At 43.3% G+C, this 27,560-nt stretch overlaps 5 protein-coding genes across 5 annotated transcripts; 2 read left to right on the top strand and 3 right to left on the bottom strand.

The window, feature by feature from the left end:
- Positions 1-1,262: 1,262 nt before the first annotated feature.
- Positions 1,263-5,481, bottom strand: LACBIDRAFT_331086 (uncharacterized protein; the record flags this gene model as incomplete). Its single annotated transcript, XM_001885393.1, has 11 exons — positions 1,263-1,309; positions 1,485-2,207; positions 2,340-2,755; positions 2,921-3,714; positions 3,777-3,907; positions 3,957-4,280; positions 4,330-4,365; positions 4,418-4,853; positions 4,910-5,066; positions 5,113-5,175; positions 5,249-5,481. The coding sequence occupies 11 exons, from the start codon at positions 5,479-5,481 to the stop codon at positions 1,263-1,265; spliced, it is 3,360 nt and encodes a 1,119-aa protein (XP_001885428.1).
- Positions 5,482-10,674: 5,193 nt separating this feature from the next.
- On the top strand, positions 10,675-12,015 carry LACBIDRAFT_306610 (uncharacterized protein; the record flags this gene model as incomplete). Its single annotated transcript, XM_001885460.1, has 6 exons — positions 10,675-10,715; positions 10,810-10,981; positions 11,037-11,109; positions 11,207-11,535; positions 11,586-11,774; positions 11,827-12,015. 6 exons carry the CDS (start codon positions 10,675-10,677, stop codon positions 12,013-12,015), a joined length of 993 nt encoding a protein of 330 aa, XP_001885495.1.
- Positions 12,016-14,118: 2,103 nt separating this feature from the next.
- LACBIDRAFT_331085 (uncharacterized protein) lies at positions 14,119-16,587 on the top strand (the record flags this gene model as incomplete). Its single annotated transcript, XM_001885459.1, has 9 exons — positions 14,119-14,241; positions 14,302-14,676; positions 14,725-15,003; positions 15,049-15,146; positions 15,278-15,480; positions 15,591-16,050; positions 16,168-16,251; positions 16,385-16,419; positions 16,535-16,587. 9 exons carry the CDS (start codon positions 14,119-14,121, stop codon positions 16,585-16,587), a joined length of 1,710 nt encoding a protein of 569 aa, XP_001885494.1.
- Positions 16,588-20,448: 3,861 nt separating this feature from the next.
- On the bottom strand, positions 20,449-23,298 carry LACBIDRAFT_331084 (uncharacterized protein; the record flags this gene model as incomplete). Its single annotated transcript, XM_001885392.1, has 12 exons — positions 20,449-20,499; positions 20,621-20,656; positions 20,907-20,929; positions 21,106-21,142; positions 21,540-21,555; positions 21,708-21,728; positions 21,949-22,234; positions 22,340-22,509; positions 22,652-22,675; positions 22,933-22,969; positions 23,054-23,067; positions 23,285-23,298. 12 exons carry the CDS (start codon positions 23,296-23,298, stop codon positions 20,449-20,451), a joined length of 729 nt encoding a protein of 242 aa, XP_001885427.1.
- Positions 23,299-25,354: 2,056 nt separating this feature from the next.
- Positions 25,355-27,169, bottom strand: LACBIDRAFT_295147 (uncharacterized protein; the record flags this gene model as incomplete). Its single annotated transcript, XM_001885391.1, has 3 exons — positions 26,964-27,169; positions 25,822-26,917; positions 25,355-25,531 (listed from the first exon to the last, which is right to left on the bottom strand). Exons 1-3 carry the CDS (start codon positions 27,092-27,094, stop codon positions 25,355-25,357), a joined length of 1,404 nt encoding a protein of 467 aa, XP_001885426.1. The 5' UTR covers positions 27,095-27,169.
- Positions 27,170-27,560: the final 391 nt, after the last annotated feature.

Below are 27,560 nucleotides of genomic sequence, written 5' to 3'. Positions count from 1 at the left end.
CTTCTCCCAGATGGATTCCATGGAATGTCAGATGGAGTCCATGCTTTTTCTAGATGGATTCCATGGAATGTCAGATGGAGTCCATGCTTTTTCTAGATGGATTCCATGCTTTGGCTGATGGACTCCATGCTTTTTCCAGATGGATTCCATGCTTTGGCTGATGGACTCCATGCTTTTTCCAGATGGATTCCATGCTTTGGCTGATGGAATCCATGCTTTTTCCAGATGGATTCCATGCTTTGGCTGATGGATTCCATGCTTTTTCCAGATGGATTCCATGCTTTTCCAGATGGATTCCATGCTTTTTCCAGATGGATTCCATACTTTTCCAGATGGATTCCATACTTTTCCAGGCTTTTGGTGGGTGGATTCCATGGAATCTCCAGATGGATTCCATATGGAATGAGTTCATGGAATCATAATTTTACACTTATAGTATACCATTTTCAGGGTGGAATCCATATGGAATAACTCTATAGAATAAAATTCTTACACTTAAAAATAGTCTGTTGTTGAATTGATTGACATAATACAAAAATATGACCTTTTATCTACTAATCAATTATCATCACTACCAGCATCATCATCACTATCATCACCATCACCATTGTCTCCTTTTTTCATCTTTTCTTCTCTCTTTTTTATCTTCTCAAGAACATATTGGGTATGGTAAAATAACATTGCATGCAAAAACCAATTGAAATTGTCAACAGTCATCCTTTTCAAGATAGAGTCAAATCCCCCAAGCCACCCATTCAATTGTTCACATGCTTGAGTATTAAATGCTCGTTTCAAATATTTTTCCCCGTCTTTGGTCTCTGCTTCAATAACCAAATTAGGTGCTGACCCATCAAGAGGAGCAGGGTTGCAATATTTTCAGCAGATCATATCTGTAGTGCGATGATTGATGTAATGATATGCATTGACCATAAGTCGGCTAGTCTTGCACCATTCATCCCAGCTTCCATTTTGAATGCTTGTTCTAAGAACCAGACATGCCTTATCAATGCATATATAATCAGGTCTTGTACTTTCATCTGGAAATGTATCTTCCATAAACTTTAAGATGTTTGTTGGTGACTCAGATTTTGAAAACTTGACCCATGCAATGACAACACCACAAGGTGCACAAATTGTTTCCACACAATAATAGCATTGAGGACTGAAATAATTTTTATTTTCTAATTCAGGAGCCTCTTCATCATGGGGTTGAACATTTCTGGGAACTTCTGAATTCCATGCAAGATGTTCATTTGGTCGATTTAGCATTCGTCGTACTCCAGCCAAACTTGACTTTGTTCGAGACTGTCTATAGCGATGCCAGTCATTGCGATGTTCATGACAAGCTTGAGTTCCTTCAACCTTGTTATTTTGACAATCACGAACATGACAACGGTTACGAAATTCTCTTTCATGGATCTGACAAAATGATTCTCCTTTTCCACGAGCATTCAAAAGTGGTTTTGTACAATTATCAAATGCACAGTGAGTTGGTCCCATAACAATGCCATCCATTACAACCATGTTCACCATGGCTGGTTGGTTTGCAATATCGACATCCATTGGGTCATCTGGTCCTGCTAAATTCTGGAGTTCATCAGCAGCTGCAGCATCTAATTGAGGTACAGCTTGATTTTCATCAACACCAAGGACAGCTGCTGCATCATTGGCAACAGGTAGAAAATCTGCAACTGCCTTGCGTTCTTGAGTACACTCAGAGCAAGTATGTTTGTCAGACAGCCTCATAGCACCACCTTCACCAAGAATAGCAAATGCATCATGAGTGAGATCATCAATTGATGGATTATCATTGGTTTCAAACATGACCCCTGAAGCTTGAGCAATGGTACGAACTGTTTCATGAACAAATGCCTGCCAAATCTGATGCCTTTCAATTTTAAATGACTCTTGTTTTCCATAGCTGTTGGTCCAGAATTCAGCATAAGCTGCAACTGATGCATGAAAGCTGTATGTTCCATTAACAACAGCATTTGAAAATGGCCTGTCAACATATAGAGATTTTCCAAGTTTCAGATATTTTGCATCATTGAGGTATACCCGTCTCCGAGGACCTCTGACTTGAGGATAATTTTCATGATCAGCGAAATAGTGAGTTTTGCAATTAGAACATTTTCCATTCAGAACAACAACCTCTTTAAAAATTTCAGAACCTTTAATAAGAGTTGTTGTGGCAAGCTCATTAGGATCTGAATGTTGCAAAATGGCACAGCCTCAACATTTCATATCAGAACAAACATTTGATGATGGGCAAATTATCATGATTGCCTGAATTTCCTTTTTTGAAATTGGCTGCAGTCTTTGAATTAGCTTTCCATCACTCCCATAGGAATTGAGAGTCAATAAATCAGCAAAGTCGTTAAGTTTTGTTCCAATGTTGGTTATAATTTGATTTTCAGGCATTGACATCCAATTTTCTGAGCGTTTGAACAAAGTTTTGAGTTTTGGTTTTGGAGTCTGCTTTTTGACCTCATGAGCCAGTGATTTTATCCATGAGCCCAAATGAACCCGGTTTTCATCTGAAAGTTGGGGATTTTGCTGGCGTCGGTGCAAGTTCAATAAATCTGTATTTTCGACCATAGTAAACAATAGCATCAACACAGTTGCAAGTGTGATTTTTGAGCTGAAGTTTTGTGCAATAAATTCATTGAACACTTTGAATGAAACATCTGGAAATGCTTGTTGATTTTGCATAGCATTGGCACCAGGGCACAAAAACAGCAGGATCATAAAGGGGCTGAGCATTTGTAGAATCATAAACAAGTGCAAAATTGAAACAGTTATGCAGAGAGTTGGAAGCCTCTGGAATACTTGATCACTGAAAAAAAATGAGCACCAGTCAACATATTGATACAAATACAACAAAAAAATCAAACAAGTCCAAAGTCCAAAGTCTACCTACCCACTAGCAGTGACCTTCTTCTTCTTATGACTCTTCTTCCTATTATCAGCCTGCTCAGACTCTACTTCTTTCTGCTTCACTCCTTTCTGATTTCCTTTGCCAGCCCCAGCCCCTGACCCAGACCCTTGAGTCTTTTCCTTCTCCTTTAGACCCTTTGCATATTTGGCAGTGGATTTCGTCACTGACTTGGCTACTTTCTTGCCTTTCTGCTTCTTGAGCCATTCTACCAAGTCCGTGATAGAGTATTTAGACTTTGTCACACCCCAAAGATCAAGATCTGATTTGGCATCAGGATCACCCTCCAACCAGGCTACCATGTGTTCATAACCCTCCACCAGTGGGAAGACTTTGGCATAGGAATCATGCCAGGTTGTCTTTGCCACAAAAAGCCCAATAACTTCAGTTTTGTTTGGATACTTTCCAAACTTAGTCTGCCATTTGCGTTCAGCAACCATATCATTGATTTGTCCCTGAAGCTCAAAGATGTGGGTGTAGCATCGATACATAACTTGGAGAGTGGGGTTTGTATCATAGCAAAGTGACTCATTGATTGTCAGCCCAGCTGTTTTGAGTCTACCAAGCAGATTCTCATCAATACTACATTTAGAGCCAGATGGTACAGAGACATCCATAGGAGTATCAGGACGAGAACGAGAATGAGACTCAGAAAATGCATAACGAGACATAGACTCAGACCGAGATTCAGATGAAGCATAGTGAGACGATGGACCAGAAACATGAGTCGAAGGGGGGTAAGAAGAACCTGTAGAAAAGGAATAGCTGATTGGAAGACACTTGACAAATAATGAAAGAAATTAAGAAAATGCAAAGAAAAGATGATGATAATGAAACTTACAAATAGAATGTGACATTTGTCACTTTCATTGGATTCAAGACTTTCATTATCTGCCAAAGCATGCTCATAGCGACCTAATAAATTCCACTGCCAAGTGCCAGACAGGTTTGATTGCACAAAAACATGACCCTCTTCAAAAATAATCAGTTATATGAAGTGTGGAATATTTCCTTTACATACCTTTGACACTCTCAAGCCGATTAGCAACTTTCTTTAGAACAACTGCAGATTCAAGAGGAGGAACAGTTAAGACACAAAAGATTGTGTTGGCAGGAAGAGAGGGATCAGGAATGACACTCAGTTTGACTGGGTCACTATATACCAGATAAGCAAATACTTTGTAGTTCACTTGAGCACTTCCTGCAAAGAAAGCATCACCCGAGTCTAGTCTGGGGAAATCTGCATGATTTAAGGCATTTCCCAATGCCTTTCCACGGAAAATACCCCCCATCATACGTGAAGAGCCTAGAGCTGGTGGGCTCCCTTCAACATCCATATCAATGTCTGCAGCATGTCGTAAATTTAAAAATTCAAAACACAAAGTGTAAATTACCTTGATCACGAAGAGGATCAAGCCCATCCGTCATAACTAATACACATATATATAAAATGGGTTATAAGGAGAAAAGAAATTGATATACCCAGCTTAGTTCCCAGGTCAGTGGTCAAAGTTTCACTGCCTCGGACACGTTGAGGGGTTGCTGGGTTCACACGGACATGGACACATTGAGGGGTTGCCGGGTCCAGACTGGCATAGGCATCGGTGTTGGCGGCATCGTCATTGGTGACATTGGCGTGGGGGATGTTGGCGTTGACGTTGGCGTGTGCGACGTTGGCATGGGCAACGTTGGCATGGGCAACGTTGGCGTGGGGGACGTTGGCATTGACGTTGGTGTCGACATTGGCGTGGGCGACGTTGGCATGGGCATGGGTGATCGTGTCGTTGGCGGTGTTGGCGGTGTTGGTGTTGCTGGTGTTGCTGCTGCTGGTGTCACTGCTGCTGAGGTTGGCGTTGGCGTTGTCCCCGTTGTTGTGGTTGTCCCCGTTATCGTCATCGTCATCCACGTTATCATCATGCTGGCACCACTACCGTCCTCACTGCTCGTTTCAGAGCTGTTGCTATGGGCGTTAACGCCCATGCGTGGCTCCTTTGCAGGGGCAGCGTCGTCAGGACGACACTGCCTGGCGCTAACGATAGCAGGCGGGGGCGGCATGTGGGATGCACTGGCATCCCGGATACGTTCCAGGGGGGCAGTGGCCATTCCGCTCTCAATGAGCTTCCGCTCGGCCCTAGCGATGTCAGTAGCGGGGGTCGAAAGAAGGGGGAGGGGCTTACGGGGTTAGTTTGGCGGGAGAGGGCTGCTTGGCATCCTCTGCCACTTTTTGGGCACTCGTTTTCCTGTAATCGGGCGCCATCGGTGTTATTGATGGTGAGCGATCGACGTGGATGTCGACGTGGATGGGGTACATACCTTGGTTTCTTCCCTTTCTTAGCCTTCCCCCCTCCTTTCTTCCCCACCTTCGTCCCTCTCGTCACCGTGTCGGGCTGTGCTGGCTCATTGGACTCGGGGTCGGTTTGGTGTTTCTTCTGGCATTTGCTTGCCTGGTCGCCTGCATTCGATGGCCCTCGCTTGCGGACAGGCATGTGAGCGCGTATGTGGCCGCTGCGTGAGGCTTTGTCATCGGCGCGGGTGCGAGGCGGCATGGTTTCGTTGTCGTCGTAGTGGGCGGTGGTCGTGGTGAGGTGGTGATGGTAGTGGGAAGGAAGTGACGTGTCAACGTTTGAGCCACAGATGTCACCTTTGGAACGTTCTGGGCTGTGGGTGGTGAAGGGGGGTTATATAGTGTTTAAGTTATACGTATAACAAAGCCCTTATAGCTCAGTTGACTTGAGCGTTGCTCTCGTTCTCATAGTCTCGGGTTCAATCCTTGAAGAATGCAACTTTTTTTATTTATTATTAATATAGTAAGAAGACTATAAATACTATTGGGATGGTATTCAATACTTTCTAGTACTGTTTATATGTATTCTAATGGTACAATGGTGATGGAATCCACCTGGAATCCACCTGGAATGTTCCATGGAGTCATTCCATGGAATCCACCTGGACTGTTCCATGGAGTCATTCCATGGAATCCACCTGGACTGTTCCATGGAGTCCAGTGGAATCCATCTGGAATGGTGGTGGATTCCACATGGAATGATCAATTCCATGACCATTCCATCATCATTCCAGATGGAATCCATGATGTCTATGGAATAAGAAATCAGTTGAGGCCCCAGCCAATGTTGATTCCATGGAGTCCATATGGAATTATCCATGGATTCCATACGGAATAACCCGGGGAAGGTAAAGACCTCCAAAAAGCTGGTATTACAAAATTTTATAATGAAGAAATTGAACAGTACAAGCTTTTGTAATGAAAAAAGAGGAGACTACAATTTTTGTAGTCTCAAAAAGCTGGTACTACAAAACTTTGTAACAATAAAAGAAGATAATACAATTTTTTGTAGTTTTTGTAGTCCCAAACAGTGAACTACAAAATTTTGGTAGTTCTGAAAAGTAGACACTACAAATTTTTCTCTGTCTAAAGAGCACATGGTTTAATACTCTGGGTTTGTTCTTCAGGAAATAGTTGCAAGAAACTAATGACAAAAGGAATGACACAATGGTTTAACGTTGATGGTCGGAAGCTGTTCCATGATGCGGATACAGGCAAGATGATCCCTAGAATGCTGAATACATTCATTTCTAATGTATAATAGCTGCAGTCAATCTGTAATTTCAGTTTGGAAACTGAGTTGTCACCAGGAACACAAGAAGATTCCTTCCTGTGAACTTGGCATTGGTCATGGTGCCCAATTTATTGTGTTGTAGTTCAGACACAATGTCTGTCGTCAAGCAGGAACTCACAAGTTGCCTGTTACAGATATGAGCAAATCTTTGTCTATAATCTTCTTCTAGTGCATCTACAATGTGAACAGTGATGAGATTGACACCGATTATCAACCTGCACACAGTTTGGGGGCTGTTCCAAGCGTGCCTCTGCGTGCCTGCACAGAAGACGAATCAAAGCTCATCGAACCCGTTCCCAGCAGCAGCCTAATCCTTAACAGTACCCCTCCTGCAATTTGAACCCTGGAAGCGGCAATTTTATGAAATACTTTCATGTAATATACATAACTGTGGGGACAGATTTCTCATTAGGTACGAATCTCTGTAATGAATACAAAGTTACTTAATAGACTACAAATTTAATCAGAAACAGTGCTACAGGAGCATGAACTTAAATGTTTGAACGTTGATGTATACTGCAAGGTCACACATTGTGACTTATGATGTCACTTCTCCTTACTCACCACCATCGCCTCTTCATCACCCACAACCAATGTGGCCACAATGCAACACAACCACAACAACGATGGACGACAATGACGATTTCGTCGTTGTCATTACCTGGTGAGCACACACACACATCTCCCCCCTCTTTCATTTCTGACAACAATGCCAGGTGCCACGTCGCAACAGTGACATGGCAACGAAACGACGAACGGTGACATTTTGTCGTTCGTCATTTTGCCGGTCCTTCATCCCAAACCAACAACAACCGTGCCACATCAGCACATTAGGACAACCACAACCGCCCAAAACGATAACAACAAACTACACCAACTGGGGAACGATGACGAGTGCCCACGCAAAATGACATCTGGCGCATGCCACCACCGCCCACAGAAATGACAGTGCCCATGGAAACAATGACCACTGCCCATGAGAACGACAACGAGTGTGCGCCGACGAAAACGATGACTTTGCACCCCATGTCCCCAGGGCCACAAACAACCCAGCAAGGGTGCTGGGCCATGATGCAGACTGATGAGGGACGACGATGATAATGTCATTGTCGTCGTTATATTTTCATTCGGTGAGCCCTCCTCCCACACTGCCCACTTCCCCCCTCCCTCTCTGGTCTGTCACCTCCTTCCTCCCTTCCTCCCACCCTCCCTGCATACCACCTTCCTCCCTCCATCATCTGTTACTGCCACCTCCCAATACTTTACCATCCCCCACATAATCCACATGGACTCCACTGGACTCCACTGGATTCCACTGGATTCCACTGGACTGGACTGGACTGGACTGGACTGGACTGGACTGGACTGGACTGCCAATCACAAAACTGGACTCCACTGGACTCTCCCAACACAAATTTGGACTGGACTGGACTGCCAACTATACCCAAAACAAAACTGGACTGGACTGGACTGCCACAGACCTTAAGCACACTTAGATTTCAAAACAAGAAGAAAATTAAAGTATAGTTCATTGCATAGTCTATTTTCGCTTTTTTAGTAGTATTCATAATTAATAATAATAAGTAATAAGCATACTGGAATCACTGGAATCCACTGGACTGGGACTGGACTCAGGAAAGTGGCTTGTAGTCCAGTGAGAGTCCAGTGGACTGGGCATTGTGCAAGCCAATCTGGCCTAGCAACTGGGCCACTGGAATCCACATGGATTACGTGGGGGAGGGTAAAGACCTTGCCACCTCCCTCCCCCCCTTCATCATTCCCTACCAACACCTCCCCTGTCTGCCACTCCCTCCCCTCCTGCCATTGCCTGCCACCCCTCCCCCCACCTTGCCTGTAACCCCTTTCCCTCCCTCCTCCTTCATTGCCTATAACCACTTTTTCCCCCCTCCCTCATTGCTCATTGCCTACAACCCCTCCCCTCCCTCATTGCCTACAACCCCTCCCCTCCCACATTGCCTACAACTCCTCCCCTCCCTCATTGCCTACAACCTCTCCCCTCCCTCATTGCCTACCACTCCTTTCCTCCCTCATTGCCCACCCCCCCCCTCTCTCTCTCTCTCTCTCTCTTCCCCTCCTTTCCTCTGCCTCTGTTTAATAGTCAATACTGTGGTGTAAATTTATGTAGTTAGATTCAATAAATTGCAGCTTTGTCTTGTGAAATCTTCTTGTGAAATCTAAAGATACATCCTCAAATTATATATCCTGGATATATTCTGTAATTATGGACAAGGATGACATATATTCATGATCCTGTTCATGATATAGATCAAAAATATCCTGGTTCAAGATATAGTTGAAAGATATATCCTGGTTCAGGATATAGTTCAAAAATATATCTTGATCAGAATGTAGTTGGAAAATATAGGATATAGTTGTAAAATAATGTATGTTGATTCAAGATATAGTTGAAATATATATCTTGGTTCAGGATTTATAGGAAATATATGTAGTTGAAAAATATATCCTGGTTCAGAATGTAGTTGGAAAATGCAAGATATAGTTGAAAAATAATGTATCTTAATTCAGGATAAAGTTGATAAATATATCTTGGTTCAGGGTATAATTGAAATATTCAGGATACAATTGAGAAATAATGTATCTGGGGTGGGATGTTGATTTTCCAGACACAGCATTAGGGTGTTTCACAGTAGGCCAACTGGCAACCAACTTTTGCAAAGTTGGAAGGACAAAGTTTGGCCAACTTCATCAAGTTGAGATCCAAATCGTGGTCCCAATGCCAATTCAGAGCCAACTTTGATCCCAACTTCACCTCTCAACTTCCCATGTGTCCAAAATAGGCAAAAATCTGCACTCGGAAGTGATTTCAAGCACAAATCAGCCCAACTTCATGTTTTCGGCAGTTCCAGGTGTTTCACAGTAGAGTTGGCCAACTTTCCCATCAAATTTGTTGAAGTTGGCCCACAAGTTTGGATCAAAGTTGAAAGCAAAGTTGGCCTACTGTGAAACACCCCATTGGAGAGGAAAGCTGGTAAGTTGGTTGTTGTATTTGGAAGTGTTCCTCTTGCTAAACTAAAGTGATGGAGTTGTTTGGGGTGGGATGTCAAAAGTTCTCTAATGTGGACTGTATCCAGTGTCATTTGAAGTGGATAAGAAGGGAACCATATAAAATACAAAGAAGAACCCCATATTATGACATTGTGAAAAGAATTTGTTAGAGGAGAATGGAATTTGTTGTCCATAAATTTACAATCAAGAGTCAAGGGAAAGAGAAAGAGAGAGAGGAGGAGAGGGAGAGGAAAGAGAAAGAGAGAAACAACAAAGTACGTTGTCAACTCTGACTAGCTAAAAAATTATGTAATGTGAACTGTATTCATAGTGTCATTTGAAGTGGATGATAGTTAGGCAACTCAGATGTTATGGAAGGGGGTGTGGTGAAATAGCTTCAATATAGCAGCATGGTTCTGTATTAAGAACAATTCTAGATGTTTCTGAACTTGTTGATGAAGAAGCACTCATATGACACCACCATGTCCCCACCTGAGGTAGAAGTCAATCATAAGTTGACAAGAAAGTATCACCCTCTTCCGAAACAAGCAGAAGTCAAATGTTCAAGATGGGATGTTGGTTTGCCAAACAGATCAGCATAGAGATGCTATTGATGCCTTATTGCTACCTACATACTGGGAGCACAAGCCAAACATAGTGCCAAAACCCCTGGAAGTCATTGCAGAATCTTCCAGAATATATACCCCAGACAGCAAAAAATCACAAGTTTTTTTGCTAAAACTAAGACCCCTGACACCACTACAGACCAGAAAAATATATCCTTACCACATCTGTATCACAAAATATATCCTAAGGCCAAGCCAGGGCAAAAATATATTTGTAAGGTGTGACAGTGACATTTCAGGGTCCACTCACCAAAAATATATCCTTACTGCATTTCACTTGCAAAATATATTTTGGTGGTGTGACACAGACATTATAATTTTTGTGTGACATTTCAGGGTCCATGTGTCAAAAATATTTTTTAGATTTCAGGGCTTTCTAGGACCCATATATATCTAGAATATAGATATGGTCCATGACATTTAGTCATGTAACTTATGTGGAGTTTGCATGACTAATAGTCAGTTGGCACTGACTGAAGTGGAAGAACAGTAAATTTTCTATCTTCATCTCATATTGATTATTCACTATTATTTATTTTGCTGCTTGCAGATGTGTCATCGCACTCATCTGAGGACTCAATAGCAAATTTCCCTGCCCAGTCTGCCTTGTACCAGGGGATCAGCTTGTCAACCTTTCAACTGACTTCCCTCTTCGTACTTCTTCTGAGATGGAAAGGATTTATCAGTCTACAAAGGATCTCAATATTGGCCAGACAGATGAAATTCTCAAGGCTTTTGGCCTCCGAGATGTTGAGGTAGGTTCCACTCAAGAATGTCTTTTGGAAATTTCCCCGCACAGATATTTACCAGGCAATTTCTTGGGATCGTCTCCATGCAGATCATGGTGGTTTATTCTCAGATCACATTTGGGAAGAAGTCAAAAGCATAGCTGAGGAGCTGGGAAAGGAGGTCTCAAAGTTGATTGACACCTAGTATGCTTACTCTGCCTCTATAAATTTGATTCTGATCATTTGACACAGTTGATGCAATTCCTCCTTGGAGTGGCTTGAACCACTTTAATTCAATTATCAAGACAGGAGAATTTTCAGATGGTAGTAAATATGAAAACATGTCAAAGGTAAATGGATTTGAATCTCATTTTCTCAAGAATAAGTTTAACAGAGAGAAGATCCTCATTTTTTCCATTCACAATATTTTCACAAAGGATGGATGTCCTCGTGGATACCAGCTTCTCAAGCTCATGTGCAGCTACCTTGAGCTTGACATGTATGCATCTCTTACAGTTCACACAGAGACCACTATTCAGAATGGTCGAAAAGAGCTATTAGTTTTTGAAAAAGAAGTTCAGGTAAGTATAGGATTTGGTAGAATGCTTCATTCTAACATAAAGTCTCAAAGAAATATATGGAATTAAACCCCAGTAAATCTTGGTCATTTCCAAAGGCACATACCCACAAGCATATGTTCAATGATGTTCAACGAAAAGGGGCAACACAGAATTACAATACCAAGCCAAATGAAAAGTGTCATGGTGCCTTCAATAACAGCTATAAATTTATAACAAATTTTAAAAATGTTGCACCACAGGTATTCACTTTTGCTATGGTTGATGTTGTCAGATTATAACAACTTTTGGCAGATTCTCAGGTTTGATCATGCTGATTTAGTTGCAACCATGATACGAGATGACATTGACTATCTTGATCAATCACTATCACAAGCAAACATATCCTCTGAGGATAGAGCAACAACATGGAAAATTATTGGAACAGACCATGTTTCTCTGGGTTCACCATGCACACCAATTTCATTTTCCGAACTTGAGTGATATTGCATTCAAGGATTTTCGCAAGAAGCTTGGCCGGTTTTTTACACAATACTTTGGAAAGACCATGAGATTCAGACCCAATGATGAGGTAGAGCAAAGTCTTAAATTTTTGCCTGCCTTCTTATGACAGCTTTTGAACAGATCTCTCCCTTTCAATTGCTTCAGGTTAGCTTTGAATCAACAGTTGATTGGCATGTTGCAGCAAATCTCCTTCGAGTCAATCCAATGTTCCATGGCAAACCATGATATGATTGTGTTGTGATCAAGGTTGATGAGAACAGTTACATTTTTGCTCACTTGCTTTTTATTTTTCAACTCAAAGGGCTTGAAAAGGAGTATCACCTTGCACTTATTCTTCCTCTAGATATTCCACCTGGCTTGACAAATCGCCAACAGGATATTGACCTTCGCTTCACCAGCCTTCAGGCATGCCATCGCTCATTATCAGTCTTCATATCCATTGAGTCCATTCTTCATGGATCCCTTCTAGCTGCAGATTATGGATCAGAATATCTGGATGAGTATGTGGTGGTTGATACAGTGGATTCGGACCTGTGGTTGTGGATGAAATAATTATCCCTTGCCCACAGGGTTGATTTGGGTAATTGATTGCAAGTGTTTCAGCCAAAATATGGGGAAGAGGCTTGAATGTTGGAAACTTATAGATTTGGTACTTGACATAAAATTTGAATCATTGTACAATATTGATAAGAGCAGCTAAACTATGTGGCTGTGGTAGATGCCTAGCATCAATGCTCAACCCTACCATAGAGTTGTCAGAAGATGCTTTGAGTACATAGGGAAGGTGTTGTTGCAAGTACGAAAGAAAAGATTTGGAAAAGTACAAAGAAACATGAAGAGAGCTAAGATGAATGCACACAAATTTAATAGGAAAGCACCCATATTCCAATTCCTCCAAAGTTGTGGTGATGCAGCAGTGTATGATGTCATTGAGCCCTCAAAGCCGCAAATTTGGGCAACTCGCCAGCATATGATGTCATCGCTTCAAGTGCACAGCCACTGGCCTAACAGATTTTGCAGACAATGTAATGCATTACTCATTTTTATCCTTCAGTAAAGGACTTGGATTGAGTTAAAAAAGAAACAGAAAGACATAAAATAAATAGAAGAACTAAGCGTAGAAAGAGATGCATGTGATGCACCAGAGGGTACGCATGACATGCCAGGGGTGCATGCGACATGCCAGGAGCTGTGTGCAATGTGCCAGGAGATGTGCACAACATTCCAGGAGATGCATGCAATGTCATAGGAGATGCGTGCAATGTCATAGGAGATGTGTGCAATGTCATAGGAGATGCGTGCAATGTCATAGGAGATGCATGGTGGCGTGAAACTCCAGGAGATGCACGCAATGTGCATAAACCTGTTCAAAACATGTCAACCTGCACAAAACATCTACAACATGTGCACAAACTTGTGCAACATCTTTTCTGATCCACGCATTGCACATGAAAGCTGCCACTCAATTTTTCTCATGGCCCGCTGAAGACTTGATCAATGGACTGAGAAAATCCTGCGCAAAGGCATGCACACATTCATCCACTGTCCAGACTTCTGCACCCTGCGGCATCTGCACCTCTGTGCTTTTTCATGCTTATTTTACACTTTACTGGACTATGACAGTTTTCTGAGAAGCCCAGACATGTTTCTTATTATGTTCTGCTCAATTGTAGCATGTTCAAATTATCTTTATGTATTTTTTTGTGCATTTTATCTATAACTTTAATAGCGCCCACGAACTCAACTCTAATCGCCAAATAAAATCAAGGTTGCTGATTGATATCTCTCTGTCTTTTTGAATTAGGCTCGGCAACTTATAACACATGTGCATTATCTTGCAGTAATAATTAAGTATGTCGGTTACTTGTTTTCTCCGGATGGTCCTAGTTCCTTCATCTTTCCGTTCTTTACTCTGAGCTCATATTGCTGAAGGAGTCTCAATGCAGTGAGTTATAATGTCTGACGTCTATCACCCTGGATTGTTAAAAATATAAATTGGTCACTCAGATCACAGCAAACTCGCATCCTCGCTTCATATGATTCACTGACTCTGTATTGCCGGCTCTGAGACTGCATACACACATGTCTTCACCTCTAAGCTCCATCTCCAGGTCTGGATCTGAAAATTCTACAGGTTCTGGTTGTGCTGCCAATGGTGACTCGGTTCGGGAATGTATAGGCTTGGATGCGGCAGCACTTCTCCAGGTCAGTCTATTGTGCCTGATTATTTTTCATGGCTCCTTGTCTAATTTCACTTTTTTTTAGGCACTGCAAGATGCGCATCGACAGCTCAACTCTTTGAAAGCGGAAAATTCAGAACTTCGCCAGGAACTTGCTTCTCTACGTTGCAAAATTCCTCAAGGCAACATTTCGAGTGCATCCAATCTGTCTAGTGATCTCTCTGCGTACGATGAGGAAATCACAAAATTTGGCAAAGTCTTCATGCACTGTTTTTCTTTGTGGATCAACCCCGCCCCTCCTTCACCATTTTGTGCTCCTTGTCCTTCCTTCCAGTGGAACAGTCAGGATCGGTATCTAGATGCTGATTCAATCACTTCCGGTCCAACATCAGAGCTATATGCATGTGTTCCTCCAAAATTCCACGATTATATGGGGAAGCACGAATGGTTTCAAGATATTGTCCGTATTCTGAATTATTGACTCATTTAATGACTAAGGACTTTTTAGTTCATGGCGAGTGTGTCCTCTGGCCACTCCAACATGCTTCTGCGTGCACGCACCCATGCAGCGCTCATTTTTAACATGACCTCAACATTATTTGAAACGAATCCAAAGGGCGATGACAAGGGCCGAATGGCAAACAATCCTGAACTAGTGCGTCTGCTTGGCTACAAACCCAATGGTAAATTGGCCAAAGAACACTATCCATCGAGTCCCCCTGTTCTATTTGCCAATGATAACATCAACGCTGTCGAGGGTTTCTTGAAGAATAAAATCCTCATCTCTGTAAGTCTATGTTCTAATTTTTAGGTCCATTAATCTTATTGACAGTGTGCTACACAGATGGGCCGTCTCTTGGCATATGGTCTGAGAGCTTTGAATGGCCGGAGTCAGAAACTCACATTCAATAGAAACAGCCCCCTTCACAGGTGTGTCCAAGGTGCTACTTTTGGATTTATCTGTGTTACTGCTGTCATTGTACGTGAACCCCTCTGACATCCAGGTTTCAATCTGTAGAACCTCATTTCTAATCGCATTAGGTTTGTTTTCTCCTTGGCAGCGATCCGGAGATGAACAAGGATGGCATTGGGAAATTTACAGGCATCAACTATTTTAATGAGGCAGAGGCATACAAAAAACAGCTAATCGAAAACCAAGACTCACCAATCGTCTGGAAGTTGTTGGACTACTGGAATGTGGAAGTGTTCCCTTCCTTGCATCTTGCCTCCAACCCTCAATCAGATGAAGAAGACGATTTGGCAAGTGATGGGCTTGTGGCTGAAGACACGGATGTGGACCTCGATGTCATATTCCATGCATTCGCCTCGACAACGGATCCTTGCATACGACATTGTCTGATGAATTTGAAGCAGCCGTGCCTGTGCTTCAACCACAGCCAATTTCTGTGGCAGCACCTGGACCTGCTGGGCCCGCTTCAACCGAGTTGATGCCGATGACGACCCCAGTTGCTCCTTACATGGCTCCTGCAGCTATACCCAATTCAAATGCACCGCCGCGAGCCCCAAGACTTAAGCAGCACAACACAAAAAACTCGAAAGCACCCATTGCTGCCGACATAGAACTCGTCACTAATGAATCACTTGGTGGACTGGTCAGTGTGGCCCACGGAGAAACTGATGTAGGCCTTGCACCACTGACCATTCCCAATCCCATTGCCGTTGATGCACCCCTACCCCCAGTCAAACCTACTCACGGCGCACATGCAAAGAAAACCCCCCCAGTTACGGCTGATCCTGAACTGACTGCACCTCCTCGAAGGACATGCGGTGCTGGCGTGAGGGCGAAGACCAATGCAAACACAAACATTGCAAAGTAGTCATAACTTTTCTTTGACATTCGACTAGTTTACGTTGACAGGAATCACTCGGAGCCTCTGCACTATTGCCGCACTACATACTTCCATAGTAATCTTCCAATCATTCATTGTAGCTACCTAATTAAAGCGTGGATCACTTTAGCTACTATTTTTGGTGCTTTGTGGTCATCAATACATACTATTCTGCATCTTGAGTTGTGAGTTCACAGTAAGACTTGGTGGAATCTATGGAGGCGTGAACAATGTGCCCCGCCATCTCTATGTGAGCAGGGCACCAAGTGCTGACTTGTAGAGCTCGTTGTCATATCTAAATATGCCCGTATAACCTAGTGGAAACTATAGACAAGTCAGTAAGATGTATAAAGGTAAGCAAAAGATCTAGAGTTTGATTCCCCAAGAAAACAACTTCCTAATCAGTGTAAATAGGACTACAAAATTACTAACACCATTAAGAACGGTTCAACTACAATACAATAATAGTGGCTCAACTACAACACAATACACTGCCTACGGAATATAACAAGAGTTTGTAAGGTCAAGCTCAATTAATAATTTTCCTAATCTTACAATAACCTCGGACATAACAATTTGTGAATGTTGTCTTATAAGGGGCCACTTGCCTATTATAATGTATTTCTCTCCCATTGCAATTCATTGTAATCCAGCCTGGCCATTATTTACATTATACCCCTTATAAGGCTCTATGGATTTTTCTGACAATGGATTCCATGGATGACCATTATACCATTAGAATACAGTATTTGTAGTGTCCTTACTATATTTAAGTAAAAGAAAAAACAATTTACATTTACAGGAATTGAACTCTCAACCTCATCAACATTATCGGTGCTCAAACCAACTGAGCCATGGAGGCATTAGTATATGGGAAGGTAAATGTATGTATATACCACTTTGCATCACATGGCATCTCAAACATGACAGCTGTGGCTGATGCAATGCCAGGTCGTTTTTTCCTTTCAACACCACCATCACCATCCACCCCACCATCTCATGCCACAACTGAGGTCTTAGTGATGCCCTATTCCTGCCGGATTCCGGTCATTCCGGCAGATTCCAGTGCCATTCCAGTGGAATTTACCAGCCAAAATTTCACTGCAGCCACGGAATATTGTTATTCCGGGATTTTCACCAGAACAGTCCCCAGAATGGACCGGAACAGAATGGCACTGGAATGCAGTGACTGGAATGAACACTAAAAATCGCCAAATATGGCAAGTCCTATATTTTCAGATAAAAATTAGCAATAAAATCAGAAGAAAAAAATAGGGATGGTGATAATGATGTTGGGGTACTGTTTACATGGTCTGTGCGCATTTCCTAATATGGTAATTAATCCAAATATAACCAGAAAATCAGGGGAAAAAGAGAGAAAAAATAGGGATGGTGCTCACTATTGGTGATGTTGTTGGGGTATTGCTGACATGGTCTGTGCGCATTTCCAAATATGGTAATTAATGCAAATATGGCCAGAAAATCAGGAAAAAAAGAGAAAAAAGACTGAACATGATGTAGACTGCTCTTGACAATGGTGAAGTAGTGATCACATGGTCTGTGCACCTTTCCAAATATGGTAATTAATGCAAATATAGCCAGAAGATCAGAAAAGAAGGGGAAAAGGTATACACATGGTGTTAACTGTTATTGACAATGTTGGAGTAATGTTTACATGGTCTGTGCACATTTCCAAATATGGTAATTAGTTCAAATACAACCAGAAAAACAGCAGAGACATGATGTTAACCATTGTTGACAATGTTGGGGTACTGTTTACATGGTCTGTGCACATTTCCAAATAGCTGTTGTCAGGTTCAGGGTACATATCCAAAAAAGGAAATTTAAGTATTTCTAGTAAAAGAATAGCAGAAAACTCACAAAAAAATAGAGTTGGTATATGCAGTGTATACAATATGAGGCACTGCCTTCAGGGTCCATGTCAGGGTCATTTATATATACCCACAAAAGGAAATATGATCTTGTATGACCAAAAAGTCAAGAAATTCAAGATAATGAGGATTCTGCTTGTCAGGGTTCATTCAATGGGATGTCAGGATGATGGTCACATGACCAATTACCAAAAATGGTCAAAAACAAAAGTTGTAGCCTGCACTCATCTGGTTGAATTGTGTTCTGAAGTGCTCCCATTGTGGAGATATGAGATAAAAGATTTTCAAAAGTGTCGCATTTTCTTTTGTTTTTTGTATTCTCCATGAAAACAACACCAAACAATATGATTTCAACACATTTACAAAGCTAAGAGAAAGGGCTACAACTATTGTATTGTGTATACACACATTTGTATTTACAAGCACTTATACATGTCCCTTCTGTCAGAATCTGGTGGAATCCAGGCCCATTCCAGAGGATTCCAGTCCATTCCTGTGGAATCTGGTGGAATCCAGCAGAATGGACCCATTCCTGCAGGAATATGTAGGGCATCAAAAAGTACAGCCACAACTGCCCATGACATCAATGTCAACAACGCACACAAAATCAACGGCAGGCGAGACAAGGGTGATGAGGGTCTAGGCTAGGTAAGTAGGAACCACCCCACTCATTTTCTTTTTGACACCAACCACAGGTGCCATGTCGCAATGTGGCAACCAGACAACAAACAACAACATCAGTCATTGTTCGTTGTATCTATTCAGCCATGAGGACCCAAACAACCCACCACCACCACACCGCACCAATGTCAACGACCACCCACCACCATGACCACCCATTAACAAAGACAAGCACCCACCAACGTCAATGATCGCCCAGGAGGATGAGCACCCATGAACAAAGACCAGCGCCCACACCTGCCCACTCAAGAATGACACACACCACCCCACACTTCCCCCACCACCCATGAGTGCCCACGCATGACAACAAATGCCCACGACATGACAACAAACAAACCTGCCCACCCACAAACACCGTACACCGCACCAAATGAGCCCCACCACCCACGAGTGCCCACGAATGCCCACCTACAACAATAAATGCCCACAAGTGCAACACGCACATGGCAATGCACAATGTGCACACGACAATGTGCAGGGGACAACGTGAAGATAAATGAAACGACAACCCAGCCCCACAGATGCCAATACAGCCCACCACCCACAAACGACAACCCAGAGCACCCACAGACAAAGACACGTGTCTATGCATGAAGGATTCCGCTTGCGTGAATGGAAATGGGCAACAACAAGCCCAGGTAAGCTCCCCCTCCCTCCACCATTCCTCACCACCACCCCTCCCTACTCTATTGCTTCCCCTCCCTCTGTTGCTCCCCTTCCCATTTCTCCCCCTCCCTTCACTGCTCCNCCTCCTATTGCTCCCCCTCCATCTATTCCCACTCCTCCCTTCACCACTCCCCCCCCTCCATCACTCCTTCCCCCTCCCTCCCCCCTCACTCTCTACTATACCCTCCCCCCTCCATCACTTCTCCCTGTCTTCCTCCCCCCTCCATCACTTCCCCCTGTCTTCCCCCCTCCCTTGAATATTGAAAGTAGTCAAAATAAATTGTGTAGTCTATTTAATACATTTCAATTTTCTTGCTCAGCTATGACTATATCATGAGTATAGAAACCATGATTCCATGATGTGGACTTGGAATTATTCCATAAAGTCATTCCATGTGGATTCCATATGGATTCAACCCTAAAAATGGTATAGGACATATGGATTCCATCTGAAAAAAGTATGGAATCCATCTGGGGGAAGTATGGAATTTATCAGCCATTCCATGGAATCCATCTGGGAAAGTATGGATTCCATCTAGTCCATATGGAATAACCCAGGGAGGGTAAAGTACTGCTTCCACTGCTACACTTGCTGTCATGGCCATTTTTAGTCTAAATGGTGCCTGCAACACCATCATCCTTCTCACAACACATCTGGAATCTGGGCTTTTTAGTAGGTTCAACTACAATGATGCAGGTTTTAGGGAAATATCAGCTTCAGATGTTGAGGTTGAGGAGTATAATCCTGGAAGGCTCCCATCTCATTGACCTGTCACCATTTGTTTTCAATGCAAAGCAAATTAACCATCTATGGGAAAGCTGTAAAATACTTTTTATTTAGTGTGCTCTCAATTTTCATCAGACAATTATTGCCAAACTTGAATCCAACAGTGGGTCACATAGTACTATTGGAATCTTCTTCCTGTTTAAACTTTTGTCATAGCCTTGACATACCATGATGGCCATAGACAACAGGTACTAGTGAGTCAGATTTGTTGTGGCAGCATGGCTTGGATGTACCATGGTGGCCATGGACAATAGGTATGTATGATTCAGATTTGCTAGGCATCCACCCACCTGTGAATGGTTACATTTAAAATTCATCTCCTTGCCACAAATGTGAATAGCAGGCACTGGTGTAGATCAAAACACTCCACTGTGACCTGAATAATGTTTGAGCTGAGTGGGTGGGGCCTGTATCAAGTGGGTTCAATTCCCTGTGAACTGCATGTATGATGTTGCCATTCAATTGGGAGTCTATTTTTTCTTTTTCATGGATATGTTTGCTGTGGCAGCATTGGTGGCCTTGACATACCATGATGGTCATAGACAATGGGTATATGCTATGCACCTGTGAATGGGTGTATTTAAGAGTCAATCTGACTGAATGAATGAACCAAGTTACTTAAATAAAAAGATGCATCTAGTTTTATTTACAATAAATATGTAAATTGTCTCATCAATTTCAGGTCTGTGGCTGAAGCTATTCAACAGACCCTAAAGTTGTAATGTGTATAGCAGGCATTGGTGTAGATTGGAACACCCACTATTAAAACTTTGTGCACTTCTTGTTCATTGGTCTTTTGGTGGCCTTGACATACCATGATGGCCATAGGCAATGGGTCTTCAAATGAGTGTATTTAAGATTCAATTTGACTGAATGAGTTGAACCAATCTATATAAAAAAACACATCTTGTTTATTCAAAATAAATTGTCTCATCAATCCCCGGTATGTGGCTGAAGCTATTTGTTACAGACTCTTTTTCCCTATAAACATACCTATACACACAGACACTTACATATTCCTAAGATGTATGTAGACCATACTGGACAGTTCTAGACACGCATTCCAGGCCTCATTTCTTTATTGTATGATTTCTTACATCGTACAACTTTCTTTTCTTTTGTCGTACAACTTTGCATCATACCACCTTTATATTGTACCACTTTTTAGATGTCGTATGATATTCTTTCTTTTGTTTTAGTATATAAGTAGTGCTACTTTCATTTGTATTTGGTAGCTTGAACCTAGGCAATCTAAGCTTGGTTCTCCCTCAGAAACCTCAGAACTAAGATCACCCTTGAGCTCTATAGTATTTCAACTTAGAGCCTCTTTTGAAACCTTGACGATAAGTCTTCAACATTGAGGACTTAATACACACTTAAACTCAGTAAAGTCAGTGTATCATAGAACCTTGTATAGACCTTTGGGCACAAGGCGACTAGAACCTACTGTGTCTCTTATAGAGCTAAGAGAACGTTGTAGTGACCTGCTTTATCTCAAGACGAGAACTGCGGTAGATGAATGAACAAACAAGAACTTGACAAGCTTAAGGATAACTGCCCATTACACTCAACAACCATAACAAAAGGATCAAGCTTATCCCAGTGCATCACCCACCCTCTACCTAAATCAGACAAACTGGACAACATAACAAAAATTATACGTCTTATCAAAGAGTATAATTATAGGATCAAAGAAGTTATAGTTCTTCTAGAAGAATATAACAGAAGAATCAAAGATGCCATACAACTTGTAGAAGACACACAACAATCTTCTACTTAAAGAACCAACCACAGCTGCTCAAAGAGAGTCAAGCTGTTGGAGATGCTCTGACTCAGAACCTGAACCAAGAACTGACACCTTCACATCTGGTGAAGAACAGTATGAAAGTGCAGACGAGGGTAACAGTCCCCCTGCATCACAGATACCAGTAACAGAAACATCGACACCTGTATCGACAACAGGAAGGTATAGATGAATAACAGGGCCAGGACCATCAGTATCACCCTTCAGCAGACGAACCACACCCAGAGGATCACCAGCAATCACCAGAACACCCAGCAGAAGCATACAGCCGCTACTTGGACCAATCATCCTGACATCCACATTCACACCAATAAATTTATCCAAATTAGGTATCACACCTACCGATGAAAGAACCGAGATAACTGAACAGTTTAACACATTTGTATTAAACCCGTATCCCAAGTCACCAACAGTACCTGGAACTCCCAGACAAAGCAACACACCTATAGAACCAGAAAACACAGTCAGAACAACAATGCCAAACACTCCACCAGCAGTTAGTGGAACACTCCCACAAGGAACAATTGATCCATACCCAATAATTGCAAATGGGAAAGGAACAGATAGATGTTGTGCTCCCAAAGATTTTAATGGAGACGAATCCAAGTACAGACTATAGATCAAATGGTAGAAGCCTTTATGAGGGCAAATGGACAGCTATTCCTGACACCTGAGTTGGCAATCAATTTTGCACTCAGCTATATGACCGAAGGAAGAGCCGCCGAATGGGCAACTCATTTCATAGACAAACACACAGAAACAGAAGGCCTTTGCTCAGGCTTAAATTGGAAACAATTCAAAGAATTGTTAGAAAAAATGTTCGACCCCAGAAAGACAGAAGACAAAGCAAGAGTTGACCTTTCAGTCTTAAAGCACAAACCAGGAGACTTAGAAAAATATATCCTCAACTTTGAAACACTAGCAAGCCAAGCATGATATACCCAGAAAGACCAGGAAAATCCAATGCTCGCAATGTCATTTTTGGAAGGACTTCATCCTTCACTAAGGATTAAAGTCACCACACAGAAGAACCCACCAAAGACACTTGAAGGAATTATTGAAGATGCAAGAGCCTATGATCAATCATATTATCAGACCCAACAGTGGAAAGATAAAATTATAACATGGCAACCAACATGTACACCCTCTTGACCAACCAGAGATCCAAATGCTATGGATATTGACAGATTAACCATCGAAGAACGAGATGAATATATGAAGAAAGGAAAATGTTTCCGATGTGGACAAACAGGACACATGTCTCGCAATCATGCAACTAATCCTGCCCTTAACTCTGGAAAAGGAAATACTTCCAAATTCAGAAAACCCGCATCTACTCCATATAAAGCCATCATGCCGCCTCAGCCAAAGGAAAAGATGCCACACACAGAGTTTGTGCCATCATGACTGATTTAAAAGGTGAAGAATTAGAAAAAGCAAAGATTGCTTTCTTAGAATCTTTGGATAAAGATCCAAACGAACCAGCTGAAGAAGAATCAGATGACAATGATGAAAATAAGGATTTTCATTAAGAAGGCTAGTAACGATGTCTAGACCTTCTAAAGAACTCTCTATCAAAGCTCTTAAAGTTTGAAGTGTACCTAGTGACGATTTGAAATTGATGCGCATTGACACTAAGATCATTGACGGAAAGAAAATTGTTGAAACAAAAGCGCTTATTGACAGTGGCACTCAAGGAATTTTTATGGACAAAAGATTTGCAAAGAAACACTGACACCCGCTTTTAAGATTGGATAAGGAAATCCAAGTCTCAAACATGGACGAAAGCCCAAACAAGAATGGACCTTTTAAGTTCCATGCCCGACTTCTGACAAAGATCGATGGAAAAGTAAAGTCCACTGGATTTTTGATTTCCAATCTAGGAAAAGAAGACATAATCCTCGGATTACCATGGTTAGACAAAATCAACCCCGAAGTAGACTGGTCAAATAAAACCATCAAGATTATCCCTGACAGGATAAAGAAACCAAGTATATGACAGGCTATACTCAAAGAATTCCAGATCCAAGGAGTGGAATTAGAACATGAGAAGATGAAATCAAAAGAAGCCTTCACAGATCAACTGCAAAATATCCCTGACAGAAAAGTCAAAAGGAAAAGATCAATGATCTCTATTGAAGAGATACCCAATGAAGACGCAACCCCAAAATTTGAAAGATTGACAGATGACGAAGAAGCCATTCTCATAGCTGTGAATGAACTTCCCGATCAATATGAAGACATGCCCAGACATAACCAGAGCCGGATCTGACGGCCAGGATCGGTAGATCTGACACCTCTTGTTCAACACGGCGTACCATGATGGCCATATACCTGCGAATGAGTACATTGAAAATTCAAGTGGGCACTGGTGTAGATGGGAACAACCCATGCTGACTTTCGAGATGAGTGGGGCCTGTACTATATCGAGTGGGTTCAATTCCCCAAGAACCGCATACACGCTGCAATGATTTTTTTCTTTGTTTACATACAAGTTATACAAGATTTCATTGGTACTTCGTCATGGCGGCATGGCCTGTACTGGGTATGGACAACTAGGATTCGGATCCGATGCATTGTGTTAGTGTTGCCGAAGCTTGGCTCAGCTTGGCTTGAGCCACCAGCCGAGCTGAGCTAGATCAGCCACAGCTCGGTCATAGCTCGGGCTCGAAATAGCAATTTATAGCTGCAAAACATATTCTGCCACACAAAAGGCTGGATGCTGGAAAGGAAACCTTAACATAGCCTTTCACAGAGTTTTATAGCATTCTATCAACTTCCCATGTTTTACTGAGCATTTCGAATATTAGGTGGTCACATATGTGACCACGGCTCAATGATGTCACACATGAAGTTGAACAGCGACAATCGCAACATTACGGAGAGAAGTCAAAAGTAGCAGCACACTGACATGTAACTATACATGCAGTAGATATGTCCTCCCAAAAATTTTGAACGTGGCACCCCTAACCATTGAGAAAATTGCATGTTTCCGAATTTGGCATCCAAGCCACGGCTAAGCGGGCTTGAAGCCGGAGCAAGCTAAAGCCGAGCTCCGGCAACACTACATTGTGTACGTTTCTGAAAGAAAAAAAACGCATCTAGATTTATTTATAATAAATACTCCTCAATCCCGGGTGTGTTGGCATACCTAGAGAGTTCAAAAAGTTCAAAAGTTCGAAAAAAAGAGTTGCAATCGTGGAAATAAGATGAATATGAAGCATGAAGGGGTCAGATATGTACGTACGTAGGTAGATGGATATATATATATATGCGTAATAAGACAAGGTATCACGTTAGAATTTATAATGGAGAGTCGTAAAGGTGGGCGGTCAGGAATGAAAGAGGGCAACGGAAAAAGGGAGGGATGGGCAGGTAGATGGTATATATACATAAGACAAAAAAAAAAGAGCGGACGGGACGCGTTTGTCGTGGTGGATGTATCCCAGAGTTCAGAGTTAGTTTGGCGTATCATATGCTTGAAGATCCTCTTTGATGATGATGATGATGCTGGTACGTGCGTGTTTGATGTGGTTGGTTGGTTGGTAAGGGAAAGGAGGGGAAGGGAAGGGAAGGGAAAGGACGGGGAGGGGAGGGGAGGTGGTTGAGAAGGGGAAGAAGGGGAGGTGAAAGGCCTAACGTTATCAGGATATTTGATGATGATGCTGGTACGTGTTTGACGATGCGGTCGGTTGGTCGGGCGAGGGGAAGGGAAAAGAGGTTGAAGGCCTGGAGGGGAACGCAAGGCACGTTAATACCCAACCACGCCCGCCTTCCTCCTATACATCCTATGCCGCCTCGCAGGCACACCCGTAATCGTCGGCTGTGCTCCCTCCTCCTCCCGTCTCGCAACAGTAAACGTCGGACTGACATGCAAACTGCTGCTCGTCGTCCCTCCACTCTTCCCCGTCCCACTCGCACTCACACTGGCACTGGCACTCGGAGTACCAGGCACAGAACTCCCAACCTCATCCGCACTCCCTCCAAACACCTTCGGCTGCTGATGTCCAGGAGCATTCCGATTAAAATAAACACCCAACCCCACAGCAGCCACTATACATATAATCAACAACACAGAAACGATACCAACCCATCTATTCATCCTCCCATGCCCATTTTGGGTTTTCTTCAACCACGAAGAATCCTTTGCGCCTCGTGGTTTTGCGAGTTCTTCCTTTGCGATCATGGAGAACCGACGCCAGAAATCGTCCCCTTTTTCGCCTCGGCCAGGAAGGAGTGGGTCTTCGGAGTTTGAGCGGATGATGGGTTTGCGCGGGGTTGGTTGTGTTGTGAAAGTTACCGCTGGACCTCCGCCCCCACCGCTTGAAGAAGGGGAAGAAGGGGAAGAGGAGGGGAGAGCGAAGATGGGTTTGATAGGTGTCATTGGTGGTTGGAGGGGGTGTGGAGTGGATGGGGAGGGGGAGGAGGGGAAGGGTGGTGCGGGGGGGTCGAAGGGGTTTGCAGATGGAGGGAGGCGGCCTAGGCCTGTGGGAGGGAGGGAGGGGGGTGGTTGGGCGAGGTTGAGGGCGGCTATTGGGGCTGCGTAGCCTGGTCGCGGGGCTGCGATTGGTTGGAGGGGGCGGGGTTGCCCAGGAGGTGATTGAGGAGGACGGGGTTGTTGTTGTTGCTGCTGAGGAGGCCGTTGTTGTTCCTGTTGGGGGGGCTGCTGCTGCTGAGGAGGCCGTTGTTGCTGCTGAGGGGGCCGCTGTTGTTGTTGCTGCTGCTGCCGCGGCTGAGATGCGGTGTGCTGCTGCGTAGGAGACGGCTGACGACGCGTAGGAGAGGGGGACTGCGTGGCGGCTGCCAAGGCTGCGTGCTTGGACGGGGAGCTTCCAGCGGAAGCAGCAGCTACCCTCTTTCGTCTCTGCTCAGCTTCGTCCTCGGAGTCGTCATCAGAGTCAGAGTCGTCTGCCATGTTCAGCAGACCCATGCCTAGGTTGCTGACGCCCGAGTTTCTGTTGGGTTGAGACTCGGAGGGGGGAGAGAGGGATTTGTCGGCTTCGGAGAGGTAGCTGTCGTACCTAAGAAGTGGGTTAGCTGGTTTTTGGAGGGATAGAGAAGACGAACATGTTGTATGCTGACGTTCTCTTGTTGGGGTCTTCAGGTTTTGGAAGAGGGTTACGTCTTGGTGTAGGCGCGGACTCGTAGAAAGAGTCGGGTTCGTCGGTTGCGTACGGGGGTCGACCGGCTAGAGACATTACGTAGTAGCTTGTAGGATGTAAAGGAATGTGGGGTTCAGTCAAAGAGTGGAAGGGAAACAAGACGAGAAAATGAGAAGAAGGAAGGAAAAGAAGAGGATGACCCACGAGCACAAGGTGCGTTGTTGTTTCTCACACGTGCACCCATCACCGAATTCAGAATAGACGCATCAGTGTCAGCCATCATATAGGTATTCTGGGCGTCGCCGATGTATCCGTTGCAATTGGATACTATCACCGACTTCACGGGCTTCCTCGTCCTGGTACATGTTTTGAATTATCCTTGTGCATAACCTTGCCTTTTCTAACCGCGATTTCGATAACTCACCGACCATCGGCTCACGGGAGCACTCCGAACGCACCGGCCTTACGATCATGATCTGCGGTGAAATTCGAAGTCACCTCAAGGGTCAGCCGACTAAAGGCGCCACATTTCCATTTGGCCCTCTCTGAATTCTCGTTTACA

The sequence above is a fragment of the Laccaria bicolor genome, genomic scaffold (genome assembly GCF_000143565.1).
Source record: "Laccaria bicolor S238N-H82 LACBIscaffold_31 genomic scaffold, whole genome shotgun sequence".
In the NCBI taxonomy this organism is placed as follows: Eukaryota; Fungi; Basidiomycota; class Agaricomycetes; order Agaricales; family Hydnangiaceae; genus Laccaria; species Laccaria bicolor.
The sequence above is the reverse complement of the archived record's forward strand: the minus strand, read 5'-3'. Positions and strand labels throughout refer to the sequence as shown.